This window comes from Stegastes partitus, unplaced genomic scaffold (assembly GCF_000690725.1).
Source record: "Stegastes partitus isolate 25-593 unplaced genomic scaffold, Stegastes_partitus-1.0.2 Scaffold3, whole genome shotgun sequence".
Lineage (NCBI taxonomy): Eukaryota > Metazoa > Chordata > Actinopteri > Pomacentridae > Stegastes > Stegastes partitus.
The window spans coordinates 1129400-1143340 of NW_007577734.1; the positions used below are offsets into that span (position 1 = coordinate 1129400).

Sequence of the window (13941 nt, forward strand, 5' to 3'; positions counted from 1 at the left end):
TCATGGATGGTTGAGCCAAAATTGCTATAAAATCTGACAATTTGAGATGGAATACTTAAAAAAAACAAAAAAACCCACCAATGTTTGTAAATAAACAAAACTTAATTCATTATAGTTTTCACAGTTGTGTGCAGATTCTGTGGTTTCTCCCACGTTGCACTGTGGGAGAATAGCACACCAAGTTTACGTTTTTTTGTAGTATAGTAATATGGAATGGAGACACTATACAGTCTAGTTTATCCAAGCCATTATACAATTACAGTTGAAACTCATTAACGAGAGAGACACATAAATAGTTTTTCCTTTATTAAAAAAAAAAAAAAAGAGTAGTATCATTTTAACGACTTGTGCATACATTCGACTGTGAAGGGGAACATCATGCTTTGCACAAACCAGTATGTGCCTTGAACCCACCGCATTAAAATAAAACATCATGAAAAGCAGAAGCAACATAAATAATTTAATGGCATGAGGAACAAAGAGAGTTTCTTCAGCACTTCAGTGGGACACCGAGCAGCACACTATTGCAAATGATGAGCACGTTCTTGCAGCAGTATCTTATACAGGAAACTGGGCAGGTGTCCAAAAGGTTTGATTGACGTAAGTTAAATAACAGCTGCACAATGTAAAGGTGAGACTGGCTCTGCTGGAAAAAAAAACACCACACTGTGTTTGGTGCTAATATTTCGCAGGTGCTCTATTTTACAGCCAGCCAACAATCAAAAACCTTCTCACATGTATTTCCATAAATAAATAAAAGAATCTATTACATATTTACAATATTTCTTGATTAAAATTTACAAAAGGCAACACCAGAGTGGACTGCAGAGTGTTTTACAAAAAGTATTTACAGAAACTATTTACAGTGTTGTGATAAGTCATCAACTACAATCACTCTTTACTTAATTATCTTCATTCGACAAAAAGAACATTACTATCATTGTATTCAAAAAAAAAACTCAGCAGCTTTTTTATTTACAATGTAAACCATCTGCGGTTCTCCACGCTCACATCCAATTTGGAGATTGGACACAAAAGGAAAACTTCAATAACACGAGACAACTGATTTAAATCCAAGTTATTTTTGAGGCAGACTATAATGGATGATAGTGAAGATAAACGCCTCTGATATGGGAGCCAAACAAATGTGCAACTCTGTATCTAGGCTCATCCTGGAAGGCCACAATATGACATAATGATGCTAGAAAGATCAATAAGGTATTTACTTAATGTACACACAAGTAAACTACCAGTGTGTGGCTGGAAGGCACACATGAGGGTAAAGACAGTAAAGCTCAAGCTTTTCAAGGTAAACCTGCAGAACAAAAAGTCTTGCATTAGATAAACAGCGCTCTAAAGCGATGTGCTGGTTGCAAACTATCTGCATTTTAGCAAGGAACAGGCGATATTCAGAACGCATCAAAAGAGTCACAGCTCTAGAATTAAGAGCATCATCTTCTGAAACCATGCAGTATTCCTTCATCCTGAAACAATTTTGTGGTCTAGCTAAATGGCTTCTTGTGTTTTGCCATACTAAAGTTTCAAAGATAGTTTGTTTTTTTTTTCAGTTCTTTTTGCAGACTTGGACGGCACAGTACTGAGGTCAGAAACATAAGCCACAAAATGAGGTCACTGGGGGAAGGGAAGGAGAGTTGTTAACCAGCAGCAGTAGAAAAAAATGGCCTTTACTTCATGTTTCCATCAGGAAAAAAAAAAAAATCACTTCATTTAAAGCCAGTGTTTTCTTCATCTTCAGGTCATGCAATATCCATGTCGTCCATGCTCACCATTTGCCTCTGAAAAAAAAAGTAGCATTGCATAAGCAAAGTTTGTACAACTGTATGCTTGCTGTGAATATTCAGAGACAGTATTCACTCATAATAAATCAACTTGTAAGGTGAAGATACCTGAGGATACACGTAGCCGTCGGAGCTGTTCCTGCAGATGTGCACCTCATCCTCGGTGGTTTTTTGGTAGACGGGGTTGTCGAAGTGGATGGTGTTGGTGTTCTTCAGACGCCAGTGTCTCCATAGCAACACTGCTCCAAATACCAGCAGGGACATGAGCACTGCGGAGCGAGAGAGAAGATGAAGGTAATCCGGTGAGATTAGGGGAAGAAGTAAAAATGAGATTAAACCGCCTTTGAAGAGTTCAAACTTGGAACTTACTTATTGGCACGACAATGTAGAGAGCAAGAGGATGGGATGAAGGAGCTTCTTCAGGCCCGGCTGCCAGTCTGTTCCCTGAAAATACAGAGAATACGATGCTTTATTTATGGGGTTCCTTAGATCAGAAGATATATACCACAAGTGTTTTTTTTGCCACTTATCAAACACAAATATCTAGAACTCCTCCCTGTACCTTGAGCAGTAGTAGCAGGCCTCAGTGTGCTCTTTGCAGGCTGGGTAGTCCAGGTAGATGAGGGTTCTTTGGTGGCTTTGGTGGTGGCTGTGGTAGTTGTAGTTGTTGTACCAGGCTGTCTAGTTGTTGTAGGCTTGGTGGGAGGTGGAGGAGGTGCATCAGTTTTGTTTTTGGCAGAAGGGGCGATTAACTCTACTGGGAAATGAAAATATAAGGGTTAATGTCACAATTTAATCAAGATCCATTTCTTTTTTTTTAAAGTGATATGTGCAGGAGACATCTACCTGTCACACATTTCCTCATGTCAGCTCCCAAGAACATGTTGTCAGGACAGGCGCAGGTGTATTTAGGAGAGTTCTGGTTGATCTGAGGGGCAGGAAGGCACAGAAACTCACAGCCTCCATTCATCCTGTTACCTTCTCTGCACCAGTTTGTACCTAAAAACAAACAAAAAAACAACATTAGAAGAAGTGATACAGTTTGGTGCTTTGTTACGGTAGCTCTCAAATGTAGTCATGTTTCTTTACCGATTGGCTGCTTAAGGTTGTGGTACAGTAGGATGTCCTCCGGCTGCTCGAGGTCCGTTGCCAGTGTGGTGATGTCCTTTCCTGTCAGGCGGTTGGCACTGAAAACTGCTTGGCTGTTCATGTCTGTCCAAAATACTTTATCCTGTTTACAACAAAAATGCAAATTATACAATACACTTTGGCAACACTGCTCGATCAGTTTTGTCATAACTCGCTACCAACACAAATTAAGATTATTATTGAAGGCTGATCAAGAATTAGCACCACTGATCCAAATTCATAAGAAATAAAGTGTACGCCCAGAAGTTAAAGCTCTGACTTTATAGTTTAAACCATTTCAGCCGGATAACCACCAATGAACTGCATTACAGTCTGACTGACTGACTGACTGACTGGTTTGAAGTAGATTGGGTACTTTTTGAAGTTGCACAAAGATATGTAATGGAACCACCTTTGGCATTATGATTTTAATTTTTCTGGCGAAAATGATTCATTCTAAGCAGCCACTTTATCAAATAACTACCATTAAATGCTAATTTTATGACAACCTTCAGTGACTGCATTTTAATGTGAAAATACATAGACTTCATCACTAACCTCAAAGACATCCAGGGAGAATGGATGGGGGAGCTTTTCCTCACTGAAAATCAGACTATGCCGGGTTCCTCCGTTTACATCAATGCTGGACAGAGTGTGCAACTTGGTGTCGACCCAGTACAGACGCTGGTTCATCATGTCTGTACAGAGAGAAAGACCGGTTGCTGCAGCTTACTTTCATTATGCAGTGAATGGCAATGATTAGTTTCCATTAACTGCATTAAGGAAGCCATGCTCACCTAAGGTGATGCCATTGGGCCACACGATGTTGTCTGTTACCAAGGCAACGCGAGCCGCTCCATTGAGCCCGCTCTTCTCAATTTTAGCCTCCTCACCCCAATCTGTCCAGTACATGAAGCTAAGAAGGACACAGCAAAAATAATTAAAATATATCAAAGACTGAAGACTGAAAGCTCCACTTAATCTAAAGCTGAAAAAAACTTTATGTAACTCTCAGATATCTGCAAAAACTTTCACTTACTTATTTACTGGGTCAACTGTGATGGCTCTTGGCTTCTGCAGGTTTTCTCTGACGAGGGTCTTCCTCTTACTGCCATCGGTCGTTGCCACGGAGATTGTCTTCAAAATGCCGTCGGTCCAGTAGATGTTGCCATGGATCCAGTCGAGTGCAATGCCCTCTGGGGCCACGATCCCGCTGCCAATTACCACACTGTGGTGAGATGAGTTACCAGCCATGTCCATCTTGGAGCTGTCAGGAAGGAGGTGAGAGCAGAAAGATTTACTTTGGAGACAGATGCTGCTCTATCTGCAGTTCAGTCTGCATCACAGTCTCTCACTCACAGTGGAAAAATGGTTATTTGTCTTCACTGGCATCAGTACAGAGTTACAGATAGAGTTAGTCTGGTGTAGCCATAACTGAAAGCTCTTGTCTAAACTCTTCCTCACATACACAGATCAATGAAGCTTTCTAACCTGAAGATTTTCTTCAGAGACAGATCAGACCAGAAGATCATCTTGTTGGGCATATCCATGTCCAGAGCCATCACATTTTTCAGCTGAGGGATTACACGAACGTACTCGCTGCGGTCCACTGTGATCTTCCTCACCTCGTGTCTGTTGGTGAAGTACAGGGTGGGCACAGTGCCTGGAGGGGACAGAAGAGGACACGTGGTTTTCAGACCTCTAAATGCAAGTCATGCAGTCTGCAAATTGTCTCTTAGGGCAAAGCATTAAGCAGGGACAGACTTTCTTTCAGTCATTACCTGATTCAGCCTTGCATGTTTTGGTCGCAGGGTCAATCACAAAGCCCATCTCACAGTCACACTTGTAGCTGCCATTTAGGTTGATGCAGATCTGACTGCAAGTGTCTGGCTCAGCACATTCATCAATGTCTGCAGATGGGCAAACACAAGGCCGAGTTGATATTCAGAGTAAGAAAATACAATATTGGGAACAGTTCTTTCTACTGTTTTACCTGTCCACGACCTGTTTCTTAAATGGATTACGTTTTAACTTTCCATCCTCTCACCTTCACACGTTTTCTTGTCCATCTTCAGGATGTACCCGGCAGGACAGGAGCAGTTGTAGCCGACTTTCAGATCATGGCAGTTATGGGAGCAGCCACCCTTTCCAGTCAAACACTCATTGGTGTCTGTGGAAACAAATAGTATTCATGACAACCAAATCCTAATGTTAGAACTCACTTATTCAACCCACAAACCTGCTAGCCAAGGTTGCATGGTTAGCTGTTATGGTCATATTTTCCAGTCTGTAACATGGTTTCACTTTTTTTCTCGCTCTCTCTCTTTTTCTCCAAAGCAGCAATCCAGCTAAGTTTTTTCTGTTGGTGATTTTTTTAAGAGCAAGCATGGCTGCACATCATTTTAAAATTGAAACTGCAGGTTGGTTGCAATGAACACGTACAGGATGTTTAAATAGGGCTCTACTTACCGCACTCTTTCACAGGTTCATCAGACCAATCACGGCAGTCTCTCTGCTTGTCGCACACTTTGTCCATGCTGATGCATTCCCCACTGCGACACTTGAACTTGGTTGGGCCTTCACATACACTTTCTGTGGACAGGTACAGGGGATTATGAATATGACTGTAACCTAGTCATACAAGACTTTTCCACAGCCCTCAAGAAAGAACACGCTGGCTTCTGTATCCAGCTAAGTGTGTTGGTGAAACTAGATTAAATCTTTGTGGGAGTCACCTATGTGGCAGCCAATCTCATCACTGAGGTCCCTGCAGTCGGGCTCTTTGTCGCACTGGCGGCTGCCATGGATACAGGTGCCGTCCTTACACTGAAATTCATCTGGGCTGCAAGTAGGACGACCTAGAAGAAGAAGATAAATGGATGAAAACACAGAAAAGAGACAAAGAGGGAGAAGTGACGGACAGAAATAGGAAGGAGAATAAAATGATTTTAAAAAAAAGATCCCTGACATGATTTATTGTGGATGTGAAATCGAAATTGATGATACAAATAATGTGAACGTGGCTTTGGATGGCACCTGGATATGATGTATGCTCGAGAATTAATGGGCTGTTGGGAGAGAAGATTTATCAGGAGGAATTTAGAAGAAAAAGCGGATAGAATAACAAAAAAACAGGAATAAATAACACTGCTAGAAGGCTGACTCACTGCAGTTGACCTCGTCCGATTGATCCTGACAGTCCATGCCTCCATCACACCTCCAGCTGCTGTGGATACACTCCCCATTGGCGCACTGGAACTCGTGGACACCGCAGCCTGCCGGCTTCTTCTGCTCTTTCCCCATACAGTTCTCAGGCCACTCATCGGACCCATCCAGACAGTCCTTGTCTCCATCGCAGCGCCACAGAGCCGGTACACACACTGAGTTGTTGCACTGGAAGGACCGAGAGCTGCAGGTGGGTTTGGGGCAGGAAGTCTCGTCTGAACCGTCGGAACAGTCGTTGTCATTGTCGCAAACGAAGGCGGTGGATATACACTGACCATTGGCACACTGGAAGCTGCCCGCTGCGCACTGTTTGGCCGCTGTGAGGAGACAAGAGAAGGAGAGAAGAGTTAAGTACAGCTAGAAATGGATCAAGGTGACTTTAACAACAACACATCAGGAAAGACTGTCATAATCTGATATTTGCTTCTGAATACCAGATTTACACATATTAACTAGGTCTAAGATTTATAAATATGTGTAAAAAACTGCATTTTTCTTGCTAATACTACAACTATGCACTTTTATTCAGTGTGGTATATGCAGTACATCATTTTCCCCACATGGACATCAACAGTTTATTTTGTCTTAACTTGAGCCAAACTTACACTATGTTAATTCTTGCAGAACAGCTTGAATAATTCAGTTTTATTGTTTGTGATGTTTAAGGGTTTCCTGTTCTCCTGATAAGGCACTTACTGCAGTTTCTCTCATCAGCGCCATTTTCGCAGTCAGCTTTGCCATCACAGTGCCAGGCTCCAGGTACACAGTGATTCATCGGAGCGCCGCAGTTGAACTCTGACTCCAGACAAGTTTTGGCCGCTGAGGAAGGAAACGGGAGATTTGACTGATTATGATATGTTTTGTGACGGTAGTATTGTAAAATTGAACAGTCATTTACTTATAGAAACTACTGATCTACAGTAGCTTCACTAATGTGTTCCTGATTCACTGCTGTGCTGCTGTCAAGGATTATTATTTTATGAGCAGGGCAACAGGTCAAAGGTTCCAGTGGTGAGAATGGTTCTTTACTTGTTTCATCTTGTTTTCAGAGTTTAATGTACACAACACATATTCACACTTAAAGTTAAACTGAAAATTAATCAACAACTACTCTAATAATTCTGTTAATTTTGTCATTTTAAAAAAAAAAAGAAGTGACATTTGCTTGTTCCAGCTACTCGAATGTGACAGTTGGATTATTTCTTTCTTGCGTGCAATAAAAAAACAGAACTCTCACTGGAAATTACATAATATCCTGACTAAGTGCAATAATCTTTTCCTGATGGAAATGTGCAATACACTGAAAATATATGTGCAACTTCTGATAATGTATGCTGCTACCAGTTTATCTTGTACATTTATTCTTTTTGCACCATTGAGAATAATGGATTTAAAATTTCATTGTATAACTGTGCAATGACAATAACCTAACTATTTTTGCTATAACTTGTTGGTTGGATAAAACAAGTAGTTTAAAGATGTCACCTGTGGACTTATGAAGGAAAAATTGCAAGTTTTTTTTTTTGATCCAAAATAAAAAGAAATTATCATTAGCTGGAGTTCTGTTCAAATGGACATCATTTATGTTTTATCATTTGTAAAAATCTATGGCCCTCAGTGATCCTGTAACATACCGCAGGTTGCACGCAGCTCATCAGTTCCATCACCACAGTCGTCGCCTCCATCGCAGATCCACTTGCGGGTGATGCACCTCCCATTTCCACACTTGAACTGAGTGGAGCTGCATGTGAAGGCTGCATCTGGGAAAGATAAAAATCACAGATTTCAGCGTGACACGAGGACAAACAACAGACCCACCGGCTCTGACATTATCAGGATGACAGTGAGCACTTCGTAGTAATGTGGGCTTGTGTCAACACAAAAGAATAACCGACATCCTTGTGAAGTTAATGTTTGACCGAAAACTACACACTGGACACAAAAAAATACAATCGAAGGACACTGAAGTTCAAATAAGTGACAGTGTGAAAACCACACCTTTTACTCATTGCTTAACTTACAGGAGATTACAAACCACAGGTAACCAAAGAGTGTGGCTCAAAGACTCATGCTAGAACAAGACATGAAGTGATGCAACTTTGATGTGAAGTATTTGGAGGAAGCCCAGAAGTTTTATCTTTCTTAATTCTGCCATGACATACACATGGAAGTCTGTGTTTTAACTAGAAGCAAGATGTAATCAAAAAAAAAGGATAAGCGAATGATAAATAAAAGGAAATGTAATAGAGGAAATGTTTTGACAAACATCTGCACAGATCAGCAAAGAGTCACTAAATGCTTACTTTCTTTAATATTTCCTTGTTTTGTATCTTTTCAGGAGGAACAACCACTCACATCTCTGTTTCTAGTTCAACACATTTCAGGTATGATTTCGTCATGGCAACAGCTTCACAACTCTGCTCAAGGTGTAACAGTTTGAAGCTGTGTGACCAGAGACCGACCGAGGCGCATTCTGGCCTCAGAGGTAGCGCTCCTTTAGACAATCACATCTAAGTGATGTCAAATCAAAGAAGGCATCGACTTTAAGACACATACAAAACTAAAACACGCCCTTCATGCTCCTGAATGAGTTTCAGCATTTCATCCTCCATCACTTCTTGCTCTGCTCGTCCCTCCTGTGACCTGGAGGCTTGGGGACACTGTCAGACTATCCCTTTAAGACAATAGCATGGGAGGAGTTGAACAATCACACCACCAGTTGCTGATTGGTCCCAGAGTGACATTCCTCACAACAGCATCATCACAGTGAACCACAGATGGAGGCGGCGACTCCAAACACAAGGAAGTCTGTCAACTTCAGAGTGTCAATAAGTGATGACACTTTACAAAAAAAAAAAAAAGCAACGGGACAGGTCTGACTGGGCAGAGTAAAATAAGGAGAGGATGCTTTCTCAACACTGGGCACGCCACCAAGCTTACCCTCCCTCCTTCTCTGATCCTGTGTGAGGAAAAACAGTGGTGACAAGTTGACTGTATCTCCCCTTCTGTTGTTCTTAAGGACTTTTAAAATGATTCTGGGTTTCTCTGATAAGGGAGAAATAAACTGACTTCCTCTGTAGTTCGAACACTTTCACAGAAACCACACATGGCGGTTAGACCAGGCGCTCAGCCAGCAGCAGTTCCAGGAATACAGTCTCCAAAGCAGACTCCAGCTGTTCACGAAGACACGCACTGATAAATCTACAACAAAATTTAAAGGAACTCTCACTTTTTTCCCTTTTTAGGAATCATCCATGTATTCCACTGACAGGAGAAGGAGGATGAAAGTAGGTCAAACAATGGCTCTTCCTGACCTTCACACTCCCGACCTCGTCTCTGAGGATGGAAACTGTGAACTCTGTTTTCATTTTCCGCTGTTAATCTTCCCTGCGATTTCACATATGGGCCATGAGTTGCTCAAGGAGGCTGGAATATGAGGTTTCCTTTAATTCTTTACAGTAAGTCTTTTTTGAGTAGGAGAGTAGGTTTAAGCTTTCCTCGTGAAGTTGTTTTTTACTCAACCCCTATTATTTATTCAAAATTGTATTTTCATTGTAAACAAGCATAGTCAAACAAAATACTTTAAAATACATTTTAAATATCTTGTTAAACACATTTTCCTTCCCTGTAATTACCTAAAGTAAGCAACAATATGTGTTTTTATCTCACAAAACTGTGAGGCTAATTGACAGAAACAAGTCCTGCAAATGTGTTGCTGATAGTAAAACCTACAGAATGATTTGTGACCATATTCAGCCAGTTGAAAGGTATAATAACATCACAAACAGACCACAAACTGCAGATGAGCTGATCTATGTTAACAGGATGTCACATAGAAACCGCTTCCTTTGCTACTGCAGAGAAAATGCGTCCTTCAGATACTATTTACACTCACATAGTGAAGCTGACAACCTGCAGACTTTACTGTTCTGACACCACCATGTAAGGCCATTCGAGCACCACCTCAAACACATACCAGGCTGCTGGGATTCAGTTCAAAATGTATAAAAACCGAGACTTGTTTGACAGCAGAAACTGGCAGATGCTCTTAAGGGGCTAGACAAGTCATCATAGTGCTGCACGACAACAATCCTTCCCTGTGATCACATGAAGCCTCGTCGCTAACAATGCATTCTTTCTTTTTGTGGCATATGCATACAACACGCACACACAATGGAAACCTTCACACAGGGTAGCATTTATGTATTTAAACACACACTCAGGAGTTAATAAATAACCTGGATGCATGTTCATCAACGAGAACCTGCAGCACTTGCTTCAGCTTTGAACCAGAGTTTGCGAGGATTCGGTGCTGCACTTTATAGAGATGAATTCACCGGCTGAGGAAGTAAGACTGCTGCACGTAACGCAGTCAAATTAAGTTGGATTTCTACATGCTAAGAGCCTCAAACCATCTTAGTTTCAGGTGTTTGGTCTACACATTAAGTGCAAGACTTAGTAATGAGGTCAACATCTGCAGGAGAATCAATCTGCTAAATGTTTCCAATGTGACTAAATAAATGATAAGTGAAACTATAAAGTGCTTGTCTTGGTGAGTCACTGCAGTTTAGTCTCCCATGTAGGAAAAACTTTTCTCTCCCTCTTCACCACAGTGTATGGCGATGCCTCATTTCAGGAGTATGTTAAACACAAAGTGAATGCATTAAACAAACCAGAGCCCAATCTTTAAACAAAGAAGAGAACACACACACACACACACACACACACACACACATACACACACAAACACGAGTAGATCTGATGACTGGAAGTGAGCGCTGCAAACTGGTAAAAAACTCAAGTTTAAATCTGAAAAGCTCTCAGAGGAGAGTGAAGATTAATGGAGGATTACTGAAGCAGCTGGCAGAATGAGGCTGCAGGACATTGGAGGCCTTAAAGGACATCAAGTTCACCGGCACATTGTAATGATAAACTGAAGACACAGCGCCGGGCCTTTGGCAGAAACTGAAGGCTGATTTTGTGGAACTAAAATTAAGCAGGTTTTTTAATACAAAATACAACCTCAGCTCAAAAGTTGATTTCGTTCCATTCAGTGTCTCAAAGTACAAGAACCTGACGTCCATAAGTCACCAAGTTCTAAATTGGATCATATTCTACCTGTATAACATGGAGCCTCAGAATACCCCAGAAAAACCATGAATTTCTTTGACTTTCTCTTCTCTCATGTTTGTTTTATATTGTTATTTAATATTTTCTGTGGCTCTTTTATAGTTTTTAAGTTATAATGTCTGTTTCCAAGAGTGGTTTGCTGTGTCATCTTACTGTGGAATGTGATACATCTGCCTTGTATCAGGATTCCAGAAAATAACTGAACCTATTCATTAACTCCATTCATTCATTCATTCCCTCCATACATAATAAAACACCTTTGAAACTAATTTCTCAAACATGCTGAGAAACTTCTTTCACTGTGTGGTCCTATTGTCAAGAAGGTACATTGACAAAAGGAAGACACAGACGTATTAATTTTGGATGAGCTTGAGCAGCTAAAAGACAAACGCAGACTTTCCTGCATCTTGTTTCCTCAGTCTTGCTACAGGGAGGAGTCCTGGAGCTTCAGCCGCGCCCTCTCCTCCCTTTCTGGTTGACAACGGCCTGTTTCTCGATTTGTTCCGCCCACCTAAGAGCTAAAACCCGGCCGGCGCCGCGAAGGACGCGATTGGCTGTGTTGCATTGTACAGCGAAACGAACCAATCAAAGCGCCGTGCGTAAAATTCCATTCATATATGCCGAAATTGTAACCCACACAGTAGTGCTATCACCATTATTATATTATATGTCCTCTCATTGCAGTTTTCACAAGTATCATATTTACAAGCGAGTTTAAAGCAAGATTTTAAAATGATTCATGCATGACTTATCATCATTACTAATCATGTTCAGCGCCGGAGTTCCTGAAAACATTTAAAGCTGGAACAAAAAACGTCCCCAAAGCCCAAAATATCAGGCATAAATAGTGTTACCCAGAGTATGTTAGACATTTATATGTAAGACAATGTGTAAATACACACATAGAAGAAGAAACTAGCTTCGCAGCAGCGGAAAATTTGTAAGGAAATATATTTTTTACCTGTGTGAGCCAAACAGTGAATCAGCATCAGCAGACAGCAACATGTGGACCATCCGGTGAGTCCCTTCCGCATCCCAAACATTTCCACTGCTTATAATTTGCCCCTTTTTTGACAGCTAAAGAGAAGTCAGCTGTGAACGCAGGTATGGAAAGAGAGGGCGCAGCAGGATCTGTGCGTAAAAGCCTCTGGTTCAGATGAAAGCGCAGACAGAAGTTGTGCGTAAAGACGAGTGCGAGCAAAAATATTATGGGGTTTGAGTCACATCTGACCATTTTCTATGCGGCTGGCATGAGGGCGGTGCTACAGCAGTGGTGTGATGTTTGAAATTAGACGTGAGCGCCTCCGGGGGGAGGGGCCAAAATGTTGCTGCATCACCCAGTCGCTCCATCATCCGTACATCCACCCGTCTCTTCCTCCTAAACCGGCGTGTCTTCTCCCTTATGTGTTTTTGTGCAAGAGGTAAAATGACTGAAAGGAAGAGTAAACTGTGACAGTTAACAAAGATTCTATCTATTCTAGAAGAGTTTCCATATTGATGGTAGTTTCGTGTATTGATCTCAAAACCCACAGTCAAACCAAACAGCCAGCCTGACTGTTTTGAGTATAATTTGTAAACGGATGAACACTGTGTGTATGAGCGTGTGCAATCAATGTGGAGTCTTCTGTAGCTGTACGGGCTTGTGAGGGTAAAGGTTCACTCACAGTTTCGTTGCTCACATAGACTTTCTTTTTTGAGTGGAGTGGAGGTTGTGGTTTTCTTTTTGGTTTGTGCTCAAATTTGCACCAAAAAAGTTAATAGTATAACAATTCTAAATAGCTCTTTGGAAAAAACACACAAACCATTTTATTTTCAATTTAATTTATGTTATTATACCCTTTTTGGCCCCACCAGCCTCCTTTATTTTACTATATTTCACCCACTTTACTGCATATATTGAAAGTATAGAAACAAACACATCTATGAATAAATAAATCTATAGTGTAAAGGAGAAACAAAAATTGTACAACATTACATTATAAATAAGATTTTAAATGGAAGATGTGCACAGCTTCTTTAACTGAAGCTAGTAGGTTAGCAGGTAACCAACCGGTGTGTCAATGCAGCACAGAAGTGTACATTGATTAGAAATCAGTCCATCCTTGTAGTTGAACTGTTTTCTACAGACATACTCCACTTTAACTCAGTACATGAGTTTTAAACTTGACCTGTGCAAATGTAAAACACTCCCTTAATTTGCGTCTGCAGTCACTGTTCTACTTCTAAAATAAACAGATAATTTGCAAAGCAAATCTCACCATTGTTAGTGATGCAAAAGCTTTCTGGAGTGCACTGCAGAAAGAGCTGCAATTTACAGAAACTATTATGAAGTTCTGGGAAGCAGATGAAGTTCCCTGGGACTGATACTCAGTGGAAAAATTATCTCTGCACGTCACTGTCTTCTTATCCCTCTTTTTTTGCTGGTTTATGTAATTCTCCAAACACAAATGGAAAAAGAGCTACCACCATCGTTCTTTCGTTCACTTCAGATCACAGTACAATGGATGACTTCAGTGACTGAAAGCTGCTGTATTGCATGGATCAGTCACTTTAATCAGTTTGTGATCTGTGAAGTGGAGAGAGTTTTGGCTCAGGAGACATGGCCATGGTAATATTTATGAGGCAAATCATATCTAGAGTTTTTAAGAGGGAATTCTGT

The 13941-nt window shown here is 41.0% G+C and overlaps 1 protein-coding gene across 2 annotated transcripts; it reads right to left on the reverse strand.

The window, feature by feature from the left end:
• Window positions 1-291: 291 nt before the first annotated feature.
• ldlrb (low density lipoprotein receptor b) lies at window positions 292-12462 on the reverse strand. Of its 2 annotated transcripts, none has more exons than XM_008277047.1 (18): window positions 12244-12462; window positions 7787-7912; window positions 6849-6971; window positions 6095-6469; window positions 5663-5785; window positions 5397-5519; window positions 4975-5097; window positions 4709-4837; window positions 4419-4590; window positions 3967-4194; window positions 3725-3843; window positions 3486-3625; window positions 2889-3030; window positions 2646-2798; window positions 2362-2553; window positions 2169-2243; window positions 1908-2068; window positions 292-1796 (listed from the first exon to the last, which is right to left on the reverse strand). In XM_008277047.1, exons 1-18 carry the CDS (start codon window positions 12323-12325, stop codon window positions 1758-1760), a joined length of 2625 nt encoding a protein of 874 aa, XP_008275269.1. In that variant the 5' UTR covers window positions 12326-12462; the 3' UTR covers window positions 292-1757. The 2 variants fall into 2 exon arrangements, with proteins under 2 accessions (XP_008275269.1, XP_008275261.1); XM_008277039.1 differs by having other exon boundaries at window positions 2362-2556; window positions 12244-12461.
• Window positions 12463-13941: the final 1479 nt, after the last annotated feature.